General features: G+C 33.1%; 5 protein-coding genes across 19 annotated transcripts in view; 2 read left to right on the forward strand and 3 right to left on the reverse strand.

Annotated features, from left to right (window-relative positions):
* The first annotated feature begins 87 nt into the window (after positions 1-87).
* Positions 88-3,617, forward strand: LOC120771668 (ARF GTPase-activating protein GIT2). The gene is made up of 8 exons (XM_040099784.1): positions 88-726; positions 794-1,494; positions 1,561-1,717; positions 1,784-1,869; positions 1,932-2,177; positions 2,439-2,644; positions 2,766-3,174; positions 3,254-3,617. Exons 1-8 carry the CDS (start codon positions 534-536, stop codon positions 3,452-3,454), a joined length of 2,199 nt encoding a protein of 732 aa, XP_039955718.1. The 5' UTR covers positions 88-533; the 3' UTR covers positions 3,455-3,617.
* A 581-nt stretch (positions 3,618-4,198) lies between these two features.
* Positions 4,199-10,057, reverse strand: LOC120771468 (mannosylglucosyl-3-phosphoglycerate phosphatase). 5 transcript variants are annotated; one of them, XM_040099481.1, is made up of 8 exons: positions 9,975-10,057; positions 6,718-7,151; positions 6,573-6,659; positions 5,940-6,503; positions 5,180-5,514; positions 4,905-5,084; positions 4,590-4,838; positions 4,199-4,522 (listed from the first exon to the last, which is right to left on the reverse strand). In XM_040099481.1, exons 1-8 carry the CDS (start codon positions 10,004-10,006, stop codon positions 4,352-4,354), a joined length of 2,052 nt encoding a protein of 683 aa, XP_039955415.1. In that variant the 5' UTR covers positions 10,007-10,057; the 3' UTR covers positions 4,199-4,351. The 5 variants fall into 5 exon arrangements, with proteins under 5 accessions (XP_039955415.1, XP_039955417.1, XP_039955419.1 ...); XM_040099483.1 differs by lacking the exon at positions 9,975-10,057 and adding an exon at positions 9,343-9,383; XM_040099485.1 differs by lacking the exon at positions 9,975-10,057 and adding an exon at positions 8,912-9,077.
* Positions 10,058-10,856: 799 nt separating this feature from the next.
* LOC120772200 (conserved oligomeric Golgi complex subunit 7) lies at positions 10,857-13,439 on the reverse strand. Its single transcript, XM_040100666.1, has 2 exons — positions 12,828-13,439; positions 10,857-12,774 (listed from the first exon to the last, which is right to left on the reverse strand). Exons 1-2 carry the CDS (start codon positions 13,308-13,310, stop codon positions 10,993-10,995), a joined length of 2,265 nt encoding a protein of 754 aa, XP_039956600.1. The 5' UTR covers positions 13,311-13,439; the 3' UTR covers positions 10,857-10,992.
* Positions 13,440-13,543: 104 nt separating this feature from the next.
* On the forward strand, positions 13,544-15,348 carry LOC120771738. Its single transcript, XM_040099910.1, has 3 exons — positions 13,544-13,868; positions 13,942-14,084; positions 14,154-15,348. Exons 1-3 carry the CDS (start codon positions 13,791-13,793, stop codon positions 14,578-14,580), a joined length of 648 nt encoding a protein of 215 aa, XP_039955844.1. The 5' UTR covers positions 13,544-13,790; the 3' UTR covers positions 14,581-15,348.
* A 905-nt stretch (positions 15,349-16,253) lies between these two features.
* The window catches only part of LOC120771736 (transcription factor GAGA), a 58,488-nt gene continuing 56,230 nt past the window's right edge, over positions 16,254-18,511 (reverse strand). For 9 of the 11 annotated variants that reach the window (XM_040099904.1, XM_040099903.1, XM_040099902.1 and 6 more), the window contains one exon: positions 16,254-17,874. In XM_040099904.1, the coding sequence (XP_039955838.1) occupies positions 17,572-17,874 (303 nt within the window). In that variant the 3' untranslated portion in view covers positions 16,254-17,571. The remainder of the gene's footprint in view (positions 17,875-18,511) is intronic. The other 2 variants (XM_040099908.1, XM_040099907.1) reach the window with 2 other exon arrangements.

The following is an 18,511-nucleotide window of genomic DNA, read 5'->3' on the forward strand; positions in this document are numbered from 1 at the left end:
AAAACGAATAAAAATACAACCCTGGCGTAGAATAATGTGGCAACTCTTATCTTTCTCCAGATAAAAGGTGTGTATAACGAAATAAAGATAATTTATTGGAAGTTATTTATATAGTTCAGTTCTCAAATCAACTTTATAAATTATAAATATTAAATAAATATAATTTTCGTGCATCTAATTGTCTCACCAAACGCTGCAAGTTTATGCAGCAACTGGAGGACAGCCAAAGTGGCACCCCAAAGTAGGGAAAAATGCAATCAGCAAATTTGTTTTGGCTCATATAGGATTGCATTTATACTAGTAGTTGCACTTAATTGGAATTAATAAGCGAGGTGGATTTAATTAGTGGGTGCAACCAATTATACAAACACCCACTCGTACCAGTAATAAGCTTTGCGGATGCTGATCTAATTTAAACTAACAAGCATTTTAACTTAAACGATTTAATTTGTGCTGTTTCATTTAATAATTGTGCAATATATTGTTTCTACGCCGCGGGAGAAGGGCAGCACCCTTCGATTTAATATTATTGAATGTGCTTCGCTAGCACTATTGTTGAAGCCCATAAAAAATTCGTCACACCGGTAGGAGGTGGTAGTCTGAACACAAGCGCTTATAGTAAGAGCGAACACAGAGATATTTTTGGCAATAATACAAATTTAGTGAGAATGTCACGTACTAAATCACGCTTACAAATTGAGGTATGTGGCGATTGTGGAGCATCAGGTGAGTAATATATAAATATGCAACAAAATATAAAATGTCTAATATATAAAACTCTTAACTATCACAGATCCTTCATGGGCTTCAATAAATCGCGGAATTCTACTCTGCGCTGATTGCTGTTCAGTACATCGAAGTCTAGGGCGTCACATATCCATGGTAAAATCCTTACGACAAGGCACCTGGGAGCCGTCAGTTTTAAATTTTGTGAATTCATTAAATGCGCATGGAGCAAATAGCGTTTGGGAGCATCATTTACTCGATAACAATGCATCGAAAAGTGATAAAAGTGTACCGCGTGTACGTAAACCTAATCCGAAAGATCCGTTACATCCAACTAAGTCTGATTTTATCAAATCAAAACACGTAAATCTGGTATTTGTTTTAAAATCAAATCTTCAAGAAGAAGGTGTCATATCTGGCATAAATTTGGAAAATGAACTAAGCAGACAACTGCATGCCAGTGTACGGACAAGCAATTTAGAGACATCTCTTCGCCTACTCGTACAAGGCGCTAATCCAAACTTTTTCCATGACGAAAAACGTTCAACGCCACTTCATGTTGCTGCCAAATTTGGACAAGCGTCACAAATTGAATTGCTTATTGTAAACGGCGCGGATATTAATGCTATTGATGGTAATGGGCTCACACCGCTGGAGGTGGCCAAAGCTAACAATCATAATATTATAGCTGAGAGATTATTGGATGCAATGTATGAAGTGACCGATCGCATTATAATGTTTTTGGGTGGCAAAAAACCAGATCACACGGTAAACAAAGACTTTGCTTTTTATTCAAGTTTTATTTATATATATATTATTTATATCCGTTAATAGTCAGGTAACCATTTAGTTATACCAGAAACTGCTAATACTGAAATTAGCGAACAACTCACCATTGCGCGAAACCGTTTACAAGTTGTGCCCAACAAAATGTTCGAAGAACTGGTCATGGATTTATACGATGAAGTAGACCGGCGTGAAAATGAAGCAAGTATGTGAAAGTGTATCATCATAAAAAAAAATATATTATAAAGTGATTTTACTTAAATTCTATTAGTTTGGGCAACTTCCACACTGAATGCCGAGAATGTAGCTGTGCCATTTCTACCAGCGAATCCCTTCTTAAGCGCCACGCGCAATCAAGTAAATATTAAAAAAATAATAATATCATAAGTGCTTAAATTGATTTTCATCTAAATTTATAGGGTAGACAAAAACTTGCACGATTTTCGCGTAAAGAATTTGCTGGCTTATTAACGGATGTGCTTTGCGATGCACGTCGTCGACAAAAAATCGCAAATTTGCGCCCACTCGACACTCCTAATTTGAATTCCTTCTATAATCCATCATTATTAAATGAAAACGAACTCGAATTGTCCGATGATGAACCCATTTACGATCCAGTGGCAAGTGACGATGATTATGCACCGGTGCCGCCGATTGCACAGCAGGTATATATTATGTAGGAAGAATTTCTAAAGCTTCACAATAGTTTTGGCTGAACGTAGAGCAAACAGCTAACAAATATTTAGTCTTTTTAAGTTTGCAAAATTTAAAAGAGCAATTTAGTTGATATTTTTGATAATTTTCTTAAGTGCGTAGGGTGTTGAGTTTATTTACGAACTTTTATTTTCAAAATTACATATTACGATGTATTTTATTTTGAGTTTTTAAGCCACTTTTGATTTTGCATTTCGTATTCGCTAATTCAGGCTATTGTGCATCAAACGCCCGACGAGCCACAGCATGAAGTGCAAACGCTATTGAGACAGATAAACGACTACAAATATGTGATCAATCAGCTGAAATCGACTGTTGAAAAACTTTCGTCGGAAAATTCTGAACTAAAATCAAAGTTTTCCAACAATGCACCTGTTGACTGTACGATAAATGAGACTGTCGTTCACCATGATGCGCTGTGAGCTGACTTTATTTTTATTTAATTTCGTTTCTTATTTTTTGATTTGATTTTCAATTTTTATTTTTGTTTACATTGTTTTTTTTTTTTCATTTTTCAAACGAACATTTTGTCTATAAAGCCGTCCTGAACCGTTAAATGGTGTTGAGAATGGAAGCGAATCGCTTTCACTACCAGAGGAAGTCGCCAACGCACCCGTAACTATAGATTCCAATTCTTCTAGTTCCTCGTCAGCCAACAGTTCGAACCAATCGACCATTAAGCGTCCAGCAAGTATGTATGAACGTCGCCTCGCACCCGCTTTGTTTAAACCGAATGTTGAATGTCGCACTACGACGAGTATGTATCAAATGGCTGCTGATAAGCCATTTTCGGAGGAGTTGAAACATCGTACAGATTTGGTGACACGGCGCGTGAAGGAGCTAGTTGCCATCATGCAAGATCTACCGACCAACAAAGACGAATTGGTGCCGTGTGGTGAGCGCGTACGTACGACGGGGATGGAATTGATTTCTATATTTTCTACAACGGTAATTTCCGCTCATTCTCAGTAACAAATATTCACCACACCATTTTGATAAAATTGTATTTCTTGGTTTTGCTTTGCAGTCAAATTACAACGAAACCATTAGGGAAATGCTTAAGACTTTGACGCGCTATAATATTTTGATACCACATGAATGCGAAAATTTGCAGAAATCGTATGCCATGGAAGATAAAACGGCAATTGAGAAGTATAATCATGAAGTGCGTGAATGCGCTTATTATATTGTTAGCGCAATGAAAACGCTCGTCATGCAATACGAATGAAGACATATAATTAACGTAAATATTTAAAAATATATATACTGTATATATATGTATATACATATAAACTTGCTAATTGTGTTGTTATAACGAAAATACTAATTTACAAAAAAAAAAAATAAACTTTTGGAATACCCCTACCCTGTTAATAATAAAGTCTCCGTTAATTTTTTCTGCAAATTCGAATTTCTCAATTTCGAAAATTACTACAATAGTCCCAAAACTCGCTAAAAGTGGCAGTAAGCGTTTGAACTTAATTCAAGTTCTCTAGATCTAATGCGATTAATGGTTTTTCTAGCTTGGTGCACATTTTCGAGATACTTGAGAGCTCAAAGACCGCAAGAATATATTATTTTCCAATTTTGACACCAAGTGTAGGAGTATTTTCTTTTTTGGGATTTTTTGAAAAATTGTGTAGGAGTATTTTCTTTTTTGGGATTTTTTTTAGTGGATGGACGACATCACCACGCGTATTTGAGTGTTGACCACGAAAATTTTTCGCTCTTTCGTTGTTTTTGTAGTCGCAGAAATCATGTTTCAAATTGCTTTGAAGAATCCCGCTGAAGTAACTGCCGAGCATTCCTAGGAAATTTTTCTTTATAAATTTAAAAAAAAATTAATTATTCAGGCTATATAATTTGTGTTATACTCTGAAGTGATCGGTGTTCAAAAACTGGGTTTTGTTTAAAACCAAAGTCGTCAATCTAAAATTACTTACAAATAATAAAACAATCTTACAGCATTTAGCCATGTTTTTAGTTTAGAAATAAGCTTATATTTTCATTATTTAGACTATAGCATAGTAATTTGTCTATTACAGTAGTAGCTCAATTGTAGTCGCACTAATTTGTACTCACAGAAGTGAACTATATATGTATATCTTTTTAAGAATACCTTTATTTACTCCTCTTCGGTTTCGGTAATCACAGAATTCTTCATAAAAGATTCACTTTTCAACAATAAGTGTTTGTAGTGTTCTTCGTCCTGAATTTGAATGATACGCTGCTGTACAATCGGAGCCAACTCGCAACTGGCCTGTTCCAAATCATCTAAAGAGGCGCGTCTTAACATCTTCAAAGAACATACATACAGACATATTAGTGCGTATTGCATTTGTAATATTACAAATATTTTTCACCTTAGAAGCTTTGCTGTTAGTATGATGATCTACAGATTTCGCCTGATGACCAACAGATAACTTTCTTATGGGCGATGGTCCATCTAGATGTAAATTCTCAAGCATTTGTACCATACTGTGACGCCGCGAGAGCGTAACTAAGGATTGTCGATGTTTGGTATGGTGATCGCTTTTGTCATTGCGTATATTGATTGCTTTGAAATGATTTTGTATAGTCAGACCCAGTTCAGGGCATAGGTCTTCGTCGATCTAACAAATGAAAAGCAATACAAATCAATTATAATTTCATGAAATGTGCGGCCAATATCAGCATACCAAAATTTGAGCATTTTTAAACATAGTAAAGCCATCACAACCGTTATGTATATAGCTTTTAATACATATTTTGTACATTTGTTGTAAATTAATTAATTCGTCGGCAACCTGTATTAACCGTGGATCAATACGTTGCCCGGGTGGTTTGGCGGGATCAAAAGCGAATGTCACGCCGCTTACCTAACAATAAATATACAAAAATTTTTAATATGTAAACAAAAACCGATTTTTAAAGTTATGTACTATAAGTATATATTGCCGTTATTTGGACTCACTTGGGGAAATCGGCCTTCCAATTTCGGATAAGCTGAGACGGCATTCTCCAAAGCTTCCCACAAGCATTTACCACTAATACTTAAAAGTATGAGGGGATCACGCATCGGTATAATATTAACTAAATCACGCATTGTAAACGGTCCCGGAGGGTGTATTTGATCTGAGCGAAACGTGCCTGCGTTGATGATGACCACGTCCGCGCCGGTAGCAGCGAGTACAACATCGCATACCCAATTGCCTAAATTCGTTTCCTGAGTGCGAATGATGGAAAAGCGGCCCTCCAATTCCACACTGAAGTTGCCCAGCACTTCGGTCATTTTAGCCTCAACAACCTCTGGAAATTAAAGTGAAACTAGTATAAGAAAGTATTTGTAGATATATGTGTGTGGGCCTAAGCGTGTTTTAAAAACGGATGTAAGAGTTATTACCACAAAAAAATTTCGAAGCAGTTTCGAAGTTTAACATGCCAAGATAACGCGAAGAAATCGTATTTACGGTTCGACTTTAAGGTCCAATTGGGCGTATATTTAATATACATATATACTTATAGAATTGTGTAAATACACCGCTAGGTGACGGTACAGTTAAAATGTTAAGCTTCGAATGGTTAATTGTCAATTAATTTCTACAAAAACGGATACAAGGAATCACTTTATATATAACTCCGGTGAATAATTTTAATTCACAAGGCAAGATGGATTCGTTGATAACAATGTTATACATTCTGAAATACAAATACACATATTTAGAGCTTCTTACCTGAGTATTTTTCCAGTTCCTCTTTAAGTTCTTTATCTTCGGCAAAATCTGATGTAACATTCACTGGTTCAATTTCTATCAGAAGTTTGCCATTCTCATCACGTTTCGTATCTAAAGCGATTTTCGAAAACTGTCGAAAATCAGTGCCAGACTTTACAATCTTCACACCATTAACCTCTTTAATCTCATAAACATGATCGTGACCACCAAGAATGAGATCTATACCGGAACAATTGGCCGCCAACTTAAGATCATTCGGCGTTCTCATGTGCGTCAAAGCGATTATAATATCACAATTTTCTTTACGCAACTGAGTTATTAATTTGTTACCAGCATCGACATAATCGATATAGGTAACTTCGTTTGGATCTATGGTGGGTAAGGTTTCCAGCCATTCGCGTTCGACAAGTCCCACCAAACCGATTTTTATTCCATTATGTAACATGGTATGCGTAACTTTTCCACCTCCCAGCGGTCTACCTGTTTCTTTGTCAACCACATTGGACATGAGCCATGGAAAATCGGTATTCTTTATTAAGTTCACCAGTACGTCCAAGCCGTGATCTGGAAGTTTGTTGAAATACATATATAATTTATAGTATTGAGAGAATATAAAGAGAGAAGTATACCCACCAAAATCGTGGTTTCCGAAGACAGCGCAATGGGTGCCCGTTCTTCTCAATACTGGTAGCATTTGCTCACCCTGAGTGAAAGTGCTTACTAAAAAAACGAACAAAAATTGTGACTTTTCCTTGACTCTAAAAGGCGTTTAACTTACACATGCTAGGAGAGAAAATATCACCACTGAAAAGTATCAGTGGATTGAGATGAGCAAAAGACTTCAGCGCAGTGCAAAAACGTGCAGCGCCTCCTACGGGCTCCTTTCCGCTGTTTGCTTCTATATTATAGACATCGTTGTAATGTAAAATAGTTAAAGGTACTCCGTTTAATGTGGACATTTTTAATAAAGTTTGTGACTTTTCTAGTTCTAGCGCTTTCGAATGTGAATTGCTGCGGCAGTTTAGATTTGTTAATACTGTCGAGTATAATTTATGTAGATGAAATGATGTACCCCGCTGCGATGAAGATTTTAACTTGTAATTATCGTTTGATTCCGTGCCAATAATAAATCCCTCGAATAATAAATTTGGTTTTGGACGCTGATTTTCGAATGGTTTTCGTTTTCCGACTTGTCGAAATATTAATTGACGGCTAAAACGGTTAATAAAACTGCTATGAATATTTATGTACATATATTGTAAACATATCAAAAAAAGTATTAAAAAACGTGAAAAATGTATTGCAATTTTGATTTATTCGTGATCTCGAGTATGTGGAAATTTTGAATTTGATGATCCCATTTAATATATGATTTGACGACAACAAATATTATCATGACTTGATTATTATTATGTATGTATGTATATCACTATCGAATTCTTCAAATTAATGAGTTATATGTACATATTAATGCTGTGTAAAGGTACTGCTAACATTATAGATAGTTTTAAACTTTCGAAGTAATGTAAAGTGCGTTTTGAGTTGTAACGAGATAATATTAAAAAGCTCCAACCCAAAAAATCGGAAATTCTCAATCCTAAGAGACACAATGTTTCAGATGTTTTATTTAAATGGATCAATATTGTAAAGAACACCGTGGTTGTTGATTATAGTGTCACTGCTGCGTTGAATTACCACTGTATTTCAGCTCGAAAATACTAACAGAACTAGGTAAACTTACTACAAATTTTTAATTTAATTGATAGAAACACAAACAAAATTAAAGTTTGTTGCCTAAATCTTTTGTTTCAATATAAATACTATATGTATATTAGATCTATGTACATATGTAAACATATGTACGTATTTAAAAGTGCATAAGTACACGGTTTTTTTGTTTTGATGCACATTATGATATCGAATCTGCTTTTACACACTGATCCAATCATTACTATTAATAACACTAGTCTCCAATGGTTTTGTTGCCCTAGATATAAGATCAGTTTTGGTTACATTTGTGCTCACGATTCATGACACTTTCAATGATTTTGTAAGATTTGCTTTTATTTCAGTTCAGCAAAAAACATACGTTTAATCTTTATTAAACGCTTATTATGATTTTTCCTTCATAATTTCTAGTTAGCAATATTTTTTTAAGGATCAGCAATAAGCTGACACAACAGAACGATCCAATCAACCTTGATACCTTTCTTCGATCACCTTTAGTTTTTGGTGGAACAGCTCTCTGCTTGTTTCTCACCATAATTATCTAAATTATCCGAAAATGTTGTTACAGACCTGAGTATTTTTGAAGCTGAAAGAAGCCTGATACGAAAGTAAGTTCATTACAGCCAAGACATATGAGACTTATGTACATATATGTATGTATATGCATGCATATTATTATCTCTATCACCTGGGAATTGTTTGAAGTCGCTTCAAAAACTAGGATAGGACTTGACATATGTTGTACCACTATTTTAGATAAAGCTGTTTCTATATATTAAATTGTATATAAATTTATGTGAGTTTTAAAAATCACAAGCTGGTATTTGAAAAAAAACAGAACTGCCTTGTACTGTGTACTGTCTACCTCAGAGAAGCTATTCACTGCAAATATAACTTAAACAGCCAACGAAAAAATAACAGCACAGGGGCGGCTGAATTTCACTTCATTTCATTGTCCACACCATATTAGGTTTGGCGGTGAGTCAACATTCTGCATAAAAAAGAAAAATAAATAGCTGCGCATATTTACATACATATTTCTTATGTGTCTTTGGTACAAATTTTTGTTATCACAATTCATCCATGTCATTTTTCGCGGCAGCAGTCAAAAATTTAATTTGGTCAATTAAATATTATATTCATCCATGTCGTTTTTCGCTACAGCAGTCAAAAATATTACTCGCATACATTCGAAATATTGTTTAATCAATTACAATGTGTATTCTGGGAACTACTTTCCTCACCACTTCATACACCACTTTAAAGGTCATAGTGACAAATCCATTAATTTTATGAAAGCGTTTCACAATTCCAAATACACAAGCTTCGTGTGCAAAGTTAAAGTTCGTAATGTTTTATTTACAAATGTCCCAAAAAGAATGTTAAGAAAGTAGCTAACTGTAACTAAGGTCAATGTGCTTGATTTGTATCAGCTGTCTTCTGCTGGAGACAGCCTTGCCTATGTCAACATTTTACGACAATTGTACATACATACGTATGTACATCTACCTATATACATACATACAAATGTATATGTAAGTACGTGTATATTCATCACAATTGTCAAACGAATGCGCCGAAAAGTCTGTATGCGGTAAAGCTTTGGTTTTTTTTCTAATTTTTTAGGTGGAAGTGCAAATTTCAAAAATGTATCTAAAAAATATTTCGTACGCACACAATTTTTAGGTGCTCAGATAACATTCACACACGCATATTTCAGAAATCACAGGTTTATAGTTTTACGACCCTTTATAAAAGCTCTCTATTGCAAATATTTGCTATTGCAAATTTTGAAACTTTAATAACAATGCACTTATAAACTTTACTTTTAAGAAAGGACTTTTGTAGTAAGTTCAACTTTATTTCATAATGAATAGTATGTGTAAAAATTATTGATTAAACCGTTAATTGTCGCTAATGCATTCCTACTATTTAGTTGCTAATTTTTCGCATCACTCAATATTATTGTTGTTAAATCGCGCCCTTTTGCCGAGAATGAAAATCATAAGTGGTAATTCTTATTCAATATTACTGCGTCCAAAATTCTTCAAATTTTCCACACAAGATCTACGAGGTATGCATATACAAAAACCAAGTATATGCATTTTTCGCCACACATATCCACATATGTATGTATGTACATGAATACATCGCGCTAAAATTTAGCATTGTTCTATATTAAGCTACCAAAGTAAGGTCAATATCACTTTTTCACTGTCTTTTAGTTTTCCTAACGCGAGACGCACTCTAGAAATTTTAATACCTATCTTATGTTAATGTACTTTATTTCCACTGAAAACTGTGTACTTAGGTGTGCAGAAGAGAAATCTATTTCCCATTGTACTTGTTGTTAAATTGTGCTTATGAAAAGTAACCTTAACTGACTTCCATTGTAATCTCACACTTGTTCAATGTTTTGCATTTGCGCTTTTGACAGTAAACAAGTGCTGCCATGGTTGACAAGTAATGCTTACCCTACACTATGCTGATGATCTCTCAGATACCTATTGATGCCTCTTTTCGGAAAGCTCCAAAGAAAATGTGCTCTGTCGACAATATTTTGTTTAAAGCGCCATAAAAGTTAATTAAATAGTTAATATGCAATAAAACAAGCTACTCGAATGTGAAGCTTAATAAGGGAAACCAAAAATAAATTAATCTAAGTAAAACAATTAATTTGTGCGTTGTTTTATTATTTCGTGTGCATACATATATTTACTCTACTTCTTATTATAAAATTATAGGCATTAAATAGACATTAATATTTATTTAACACCATTAGATTAGATTTATTGATGAGGAATGCACCGCGACCTTAGGTCTATTGTGCCGTCTCCTAAATCACAAGGACTCATTTAGCCCCAGCACATTGATGAAGTCCAATATTCTATTTAACACCATTACATTAATACTAATTTAACAGCTGGCGATATTTTTACATTTTAAAAAAATTTTTTAGAATACATCTAGTGTGCCTAATTTATTTTTGTCTATTTAGTTTATATTCATTTAATTGCCTGGAACATATTTTAAATTTTTTTTGCAAGTAAAGTTAATATTTTTGATTTTTATAAGGTCGCTAAACATATTTAAATAGAAATACAAAAAAATAGCGATATGTACATATATATGTACGTACATGAAAAATATATTGAAAATAAACATATATTTTATATTCAAATCAAAATAAATAAATCAAAGTTATTTAAATTAGTTCAAGGCTTTCTGAATTGTGCCTGCTTAGCAATAAATATATAATATATTATAATTACAATACATATAATATTCTAAACATTATTCACTTTTTGAATACTACAGAGAATGGCTATTGTGTTGAAACAATATTGCGCATTTGTCGTATAGCCGTTACTAAACGCGGTTCACAGCCACCGCTTAAAGCCAGATAATTCTCCGGATCAGCCTTAAGTAATGTCAAAATTTGCGACAAACCAACACTAATAGACAAACCTAGTTCTTCTACGACATTTGACAAATACTCAATATCCACAGCAAATTGTTTAGAAGAAGTGGGCGGCAGTGTTTTAACTTGCAATATTTGAGACTGATAGAGTTGACAACATTGCTCCACTACCAAAGACAACAATATGTCGGCACATGGAACAGGTTGGGTATATTTAACGTTACAAATCTCAAGAGCTTGTTTAAGTAACGGAGATGGTGTAAATAACAGCGGTTCCAAATGTTGTGGCAGTGTTAGTAAATATTGCCCAATTTGAGTGATACATTCTTGTGGTACGAAACTAAATTCCGGCATATTAGCTGGCAATAACGAATCGGAATTTAAGTTTAGTGATGGTTGTATATTTACGAGATGCTCCTCCACGGGCTTTAACAACACATTTAAAGCGATTTCATGCGTTTCCTCACAATGTATTTTCACTTGGTCACATATTGAAGCGAAAAATCTTGAAGATGATGAATACGCTCCACTAGCTTCTACTAATTTTTGTTGATATCTTTCTATGGTATTTAATAAATATGTTTGTTCTTGATTATCCAGAATGTCAATTATATTGTAGTTTTTATCCGTTTTGGCGGAAACAATATTTTCCTTTAATTTAATCAGACGAGTTTGTATATGTTTTTCAAATTTGTTAAGTTTAATTTGAAAATCTGCCAAACACTGTAGAAGTGACATCGCACATTGCAATGCCAACCAATTTTCTGTAGCATGCCCAATACTTAAGGCGATTTGACGTTGAGCTTTTGAAAAATTATCCAAAATTTTCTTTAGAATTCCACTCATAATTTCAATAAGTTTACACAATCCCAAATCGTCTGTTATATTTTTACAGCGTTCACATGATTCATTAAGCCAATCGAAAATTTTTTGGTTGCAATTTTCCAAATGACGCACAGAATCTCCTGCAGATGCATGGCTTATTAATATTTTATCTATTTGTGCTGAAAAATGTGTTTCCTCTATACGAGGGTATTGATCTATAAATTTGTGGAAGTATCCGTACACGGCTTGCACCATTTGATATTGCATTTCTTTAGATAATTCGATTTTCGATTGCTCTAGGAATGCTGTTAAATGCGACAGAAACTTGTGATTGGCCTGTGCACACTCCTCCAAAAGTTCGAGTCTCTCGTTACACGCTTTAAGCATTTGAAATACATGATTCTCACGTGTTGGTTGTAATGTTGGTAATAGTTCTATTACTACGATGATTGGTTGAAAATTTCCATGATCATAATCGAACACATCTGCACACCATTTTACTTGCTGTTGACAATGCTCCACTAAACTCGTATAGAAGATTGAAAGAAACTGGTGCAGCATTGTATTTTCTGCCGCTTGCACGTCCAATATTTGCTTCCATTTCTGTTGTAAGGAATTTTTTTGAACGGCTCGATAGTATTGTTCCAGTTGTGAGATACGTCCGATACCCGCGAAAATATTTACGTATTGCTTCGTCTGCTCTAAGTCTCCTTCAGCAAAACATTGAACTACATTTGGTGAAGCTAAAGCTTCTAAACGATTTTTAAAGTCTTCCACTTGCGTGAGTCTTTCAGTATGTCCAGGTAATTGCTCTTGTACTTGTAAGGATTTTTGCAAGCTAAGTAGTTTCTCAAATGCACCCTATATAAGAAATATTTTTTACGTAAGCATATAATAGTTATTTAAATACGTACCTTCATGTTATTATGTTCAAAGCAATCCTCTAATTCACTTATTAAATTTCCCCAACCGTCGGATTCTTGCAGTGATTCCTTGGCTTTTTGTAATTTACTTTGGATGGTATTTAAACGTTCCAATGTAGCCATGCAATCGCCAGTTTCCTCTTGCACATCAGTCATTTCCTTTCGCATTGCTTGCATACGTTTTTTTAATTCCTCCACTTCAGCTTGTAGTAAAAGAGATTCCTTAATAACACGCGGCATACCAGACACTAACTTTTGACCGGTTTCTTCAACAGCACAGTGTACTTGCTGTATATACAAATGTAATTTGGAAACGTATTTGTCAATAAAACTCATCGCCAATGCGTCGGTATCATCCGGCAAAGTACTTTTATCTCTACATCTGTCTGCATGCTCTGCTGCATATTTATTGTAGTTTACATTTATCCAATCAATAGCGTTAAATGTGTCATCCGACAACGCGGCAATATCCATCTTTATTAGAATATTATTTGTTTAGAACTTTATGTGCTTACTAAAATTCTACGTCTACTCAATGACAGTTAAACAATTTCATTCATGTAAATACGCACAGATGGTATACGTTGCAACTTGGCAATGTAGGGATGACTGGAAAGCTATCGATATTTATCGATTTTGGACCTTTAATTTCGTTTTTAAATTAAAATAAATTATTTTATTTATTTATAATTATATTGAAGGAAAATTATATTATATTTTACTGTTTTGGGAATTTTGCCTATGCGTTTTGTATTAGTTCTTTCGTCACTAACCGCTGCATTAAAGTTTTTCAAAGTGCTGGCAACCATTCTATTAGTTTGTTTACATCAATATGTATTAACTTTTTATTTATTTTAATTGAGATACATTTATAAGTAAAAACATATTTCGCACTCAAAAATAATATATTTTTCATGCACACTAGTTGAAGTAGACACATATTTTTCTTAAGATATGAATTTTTGTTCAGAAAAAGTAAAGAACTGTTTATTTCTGCCAAAAAATCAAGAATATAATGATGCACTGTATGGTGTAAGTATTATCGACATATCATAAAATATATGTACATATCCTACATGATATTAAAAAAATATACATATTTCAGTCCTTACTAAAGCTGGTTCCTTTTGGCAAAATAATCCTAGTTATTACACGGGCGGCGTCATCGCCTGAACTGTTACCATTAATGGAACGTACAGGAATGCAGGTGTACAACAATAAACAAAGTCTGCGGCGGTTCTTTTTTATGTAAATAAAAAAATTTATATGTGGGAAATTACCCTCCAATTAAAATACTAATGTTGTTATTGTTTTCAGATGTAGTGATAATATTGCTGGAGTTATTAAAATATTGTTTGATATACACAGGTGGACGGTTAAACCTCATATTATTGTATTGGATCTAAATACATTTAGTTTAATGGAAAATGAAAATACACACATTCTGAATGATATGTGCAATGATTTGAAAAGTGGGACACAATTAAAACGTGTTATACAATGTATTGCTACATTATTTAATAAGATGAACGTATTAAACAACACGCACTCGGACGCTGTAGAAGACCAAAACAAATCCTCGATATTATTTAGCATTGTAGTGTTACCAAAATATAGCAGACTACTAACTGATAAAGATATTCAGCTTATCATCGAAATGTTCTATTCTGACAATGCATACGAAGATTTTTCAGACATTTTCGAGTTGATGTATTCAACAGTTTCTCCTGATAAAGTTATATAACAGAAATAACAACTAATATAGTTGACTAGAAGAATATTTTGACTTAAACTCAGTTTTTGAATCCTAAAAATATTGTTCCAATAGTAGAACAGCGAAATTAAGTTTACCTATTAAATCCGCTGTAATGTCTAAGCGGTCAGATTAATCAGCTTCAATACGGAAAATTTTGAAAACCTTTCCTTGAGAGACCGTGGTTTTGAAGTCGGGTGACAATGGTACTCGTCGGCTTTCGAACAGTCCAAAGTTAAACCTTGTTTTCAGAGTCATCGTTGCCTTCACGTGGAACAGATGGTTCGGAATATTGACTCAGTAGCCACCATTTTGTATGAAAGTACTTTTATTTACTTATATACAAGTTTAATAACGCCTGAAGGAGATAAATATTTTACCTTTTTATTCCAAGTTTGGCTCAATACAAACCTAACCCCATAAGCCAATTATTAAACGCAATATCCAATAAACTATTTTACAATGCGAAAAATAATGAAGCCATCGAGATTTGATTTTTACATCCATATTTATTTGCCATAATATATTTATGTACACAGTTTTTGTAATTATCATTTCATAGCATTTTCGGCAACTAAAATCCAAACCGTTCAAAAAATGAAAAATTACAAACTCACTTTTTCCTTGCTTAAAGAAAGAACAAAATCAACCGCATATCTGAATTGACGCTACACTATTCAGTGCTTATAATTAAGCCGCTAATTATTGGCATTAGTCCACCAATCGAGCTGATATTTTGTATTCTTGTCACAACAACCAGATAGACTACCTCGTGCATGAATATGTGCCTAGGGATCATTCGCGATATATTTTCATGCAGTTAACACAATCCTCTCTCTGTTGATCTTTTTCGTTTTTAGATAATTTTGTATAGCTTTACGTTTCGAAATATAAGCGGGCATTTAAAAAACTACATTTTTTAAATTTCGACTTGCTTTGCAAGCGCTCACCGAAGACTGCATACAACTCTAACATTAAATAAATTATATATTAACTTAATGCTATTCCATAGGATTAATGTATGTATGAATGTGAATTAAGTCGAGTTTGTAGCAATGCGAATGCAATTGAATGAAGTGGTTAACTAATTCAAGATAAAAATTACACTGCAAATCAGTACGCCAAATTACCATGAGAAGGAAATTAGATTAAAAAGAAAATGACCCCGTAACAAGAACACAAAGAAACGTAAACTGTGCTGATGCGCTAAAATGTAACATTGTTAGGTCCTATTTTCGAAGTTGCCGGTTTAATGTGTACACTACACTTGCCATGTTGAAAGGTTCGCATTTTATTATTATTTTCTTTATATTGCATACTATTTAAATATGAATGCTTTAGTAATAGTAATAATAACTACATTTAATTTTTGTTTTATTTTATGATTTTAGTCTGTTTAACATTAGATTATCATCGTGGAGTTTTCTATCCACAAGGATGTATTCTTAATATTCAATATTTCAAAGCAGCAGCAACAAATTTCTGTTTGATGATGTTTCTCTTTTTTATTTTTAATGTTTAAATTTATAATGATTTATTATATAGCATGATGTGTCGTGATTATTTAATATTTTCTGTATACTTTGTATTTGCATTTAACTATGTATGTATGTATATATATTATATATATATATGTATATATATATAAATTAAAAATTTTGATATTTCATCCTTGCGTTAGCAATCATTAAAAAGATCCTTTATTTTTTCGGTGTGTATGTGTGTGTGATTTGTTTTTATGTATGTGATATAGATTTTGAAAATAAAAATATCCAATTTCTGTTCAATGAATGCTTAATTTTTTTGTTGTTGTTTGGAACAAAAGAAAACTTATCTATTAGTTACAAGAAAGATATCAACATTATTTTAGGCATCTACATACATATGTAAGTATATCGCATACATAATATTATTCAACGAAAAGCCAAAAGATGAACTCAAACCAATCGAATAATTCTATTTCAATTATATATATTTTTTTAATTCACTTCGGTAAATGTGATACATTTAAACCTACTTCTTTTTATTTATTACTAGTTTTGATTGACAAAACCGTAAATTTTATATTAAGATAAAAACTATTTTTTAGCACTAAATCTAGTGGTGAAAGAACTTATTTATAATTTTGTCACGACTCCAAAAAATTTTAACTTTGACTCTTCTCCGTACGTTAATTGTCCGAAAAGTGCATCATCTACTATGTATGTATATTTTTTTTTATTCAATATTGTTTTGCTACTATTCAATTATCAAAAATACAATTCATTTTTCAAATCCATTTTCTTCTATTTATGCAAAAGGATAATCCATTTAATTTTTATAAGGATATATTCAACATCAGTTAATAAAACTTTATTTCGTTTTTGTGGTCAAACCCGTGGACAATCACTTGGCATTCGTGAATACTATTATACTCCCTCAATTCATTGTACACCCCCCAATTTTTCTTTTGTTTTTTTTTTTTTGATATTTTTTTTGTGTATTTCTAAAACTTTTTCCCTTAAAGGAGTGGCAGACAGCACTCCTTCGGTCTTCTGTTTAGTTATAGGAAAGTATTTGTTATGTTCAACACTTTCACTATTAGTTACTAATTCAAATCATTTATCATTATTATGTAATATGCATCATTCATCATTCTCCAAAAAAGCCCCATAGATTTTCGTCATATATTTTAATTCGGTTTAAAACGAAGTTTTTGTCAAACAAATTCAATGCTTAAATGCCCGCAAATAATTTTAATTGAAATTTTTGACATTCTCCTTTTGCCCTCTTCGCATTTAAATTTCTTTTAGTAACTTGTTTATTCCTTCGTATTTCTTGGTGTTGTTGTTTCACTTTCTTATTGCAAACCTTCATACGCAAAAACACATCACTGGTGTGTCGCCATTCTCAACGTTTACCTTTCGAGTTTTTCTTCCTCTTATTGTTGCTGCTGTTAGTTGTTGTTGAGTTGCTGTTGCTAGCTGCTTGTTGCAGTGATTCTCAACTTCTTTCCGGCGTGCTGTGATGATGATAGATCTGTTGAATTTGTTGTTGTTGCTGCTGCCCAACAGCTGCACTGCTATGTGCCACCTGGCTGCTGGATGTTACAACATCTTGTTGCTGCTGGATATGTTGCTGTTGTTGAGCATGTACTTGTTGCTGCTGATGATGAGTCTGTGGTTGCTGAATGTGTACAACATGTTGGGTTATATGTTGAGGTGTCTGCGATTGAGTTTGACCGCCATGCTGAGGTTGTTGATGTGGCGACGGACTATACTGGAACTGTTGCTGAAACATATGTAACTTTATAATTTAGTTATTAACGCATTCGTTAAGAAAATAATGTAATGTGATTGATGTCGTTGAGTAATCGCACTTTGTTAAAATAACGTTCTGAATATTGCTTGCTGATATTGCATCCTTTTAGGCGTTGTATCACAATTAACTCTTGCTCTTCACAAATCTGCCTAAATTTCACTCAGAAGAACCTATTTGCAATCGACTTTACATTGTAACTAAGCTAAATTATGATTTTATAACATTATCAAAGCAAAACTCCACAAAATGGAAACGTTTTTATGATGTTACTATATAAATTTAGATTTGTACTAACAAAAAAATTATTGTTCAATTAAAAAAAATCGTAAAATTGTAAATTTTTACACTTGTTTTTTTATAATTTTACGATTTTACGATGCTTTACGACAGGTTGTGAATTGCTCATATGTTTTTCAACTATTATGTAATGCCCAAAACTTATAAATAAAAAATATGAAATAAGCTTGTAACAAACGCAGAAAAGCTTCTAAATGTTTTTTTCAACGTATTTATAAAATATTTCCAAACTTATATGAATTCCTTTCTCATTTTTAACTAAAATCAGTCAATTTATGTACATTCAACGTTAATATTTACATAGAACAGCTGTTGTTACCATCTG

Source organism: Bactrocera tryoni, chromosome 3 (assembly GCF_016617805.1).
Source record: "Bactrocera tryoni isolate S06 chromosome 3, CSIRO_BtryS06_freeze2, whole genome shotgun sequence".
Taxonomy (NCBI): Eukaryota; Metazoa; Arthropoda; class Insecta; order Diptera; family Tephritidae; genus Bactrocera; species Bactrocera tryoni.

Coding starts and splice junctions, on each gene's coding strand:
- LOC120771668 (XM_040099784.1), top strand. CDS start 534: ATGTGCTTCGCTAGCACTATTGTTGAAGCCCATAAAAAATTCGTCACA. Junction 727..793: donor TGGCGATTGTGGAGCATCAG/GTGAGTAATATA, acceptor TAACTATCACAG/ATCCTTCATGGGCTTCAATA. Junction 1,718..1,783: donor CCGGCGTGAAAATGAAGCAA/GTATGTGAAAGT, acceptor AAATTCTATTAG/TTTGGGCAACTTCCACACTG.
- LOC120771738 (XM_040099910.1), top strand. CDS start 13,791: ATGAATTTTTGTTCAGAAAAAGTAAAGAACTGTTTATTTCTGCCAAAA. Junction 13,869..13,941: donor ATAATGATGCACTGTATGGT/GTAAGTATTATC, acceptor TACATATTTCAG/TCCTTACTAAAGCTGGTTCC. Junction 14,085..14,153: donor CTGCGGCGGTTCTTTTTTAT/GTAAATAAAAAA, acceptor TATTGTTTTCAG/ATGTAGTGATAATATTGCTG.
- LOC120772200 (XM_040100666.1), bottom strand. CDS start 13,310: ATGGATATTGCCGCGTTGTCGGATGACACATTTAACGCTATTGATTGG. Junction 12,775..12,827: donor TTGAACATAATAACATGAAG/GTACGTATTTAA, acceptor TTTCTTATATAG/GGTGCATTTGAGAAACTACT.
- LOC120771468 (XM_040099480.1), bottom strand. CDS start 8,757: ATGACATGGATGAATTGTGATAACAAAAATTTGTACCAAAGACACATA. Junction 5,515..5,939: donor GGAACTGGAAAAATACTCAG/GTAAGAAGCTCT, acceptor TTTAATTTCCAG/AGGTTGTTGAGGCTAAAATG. Junction 4,523..4,589: donor CTAACAGCAAAGCTTCTAAG/GTGAAAAATATT, acceptor TGTTCTTTGAAG/ATGTTAAGACGCGCCTCTTT.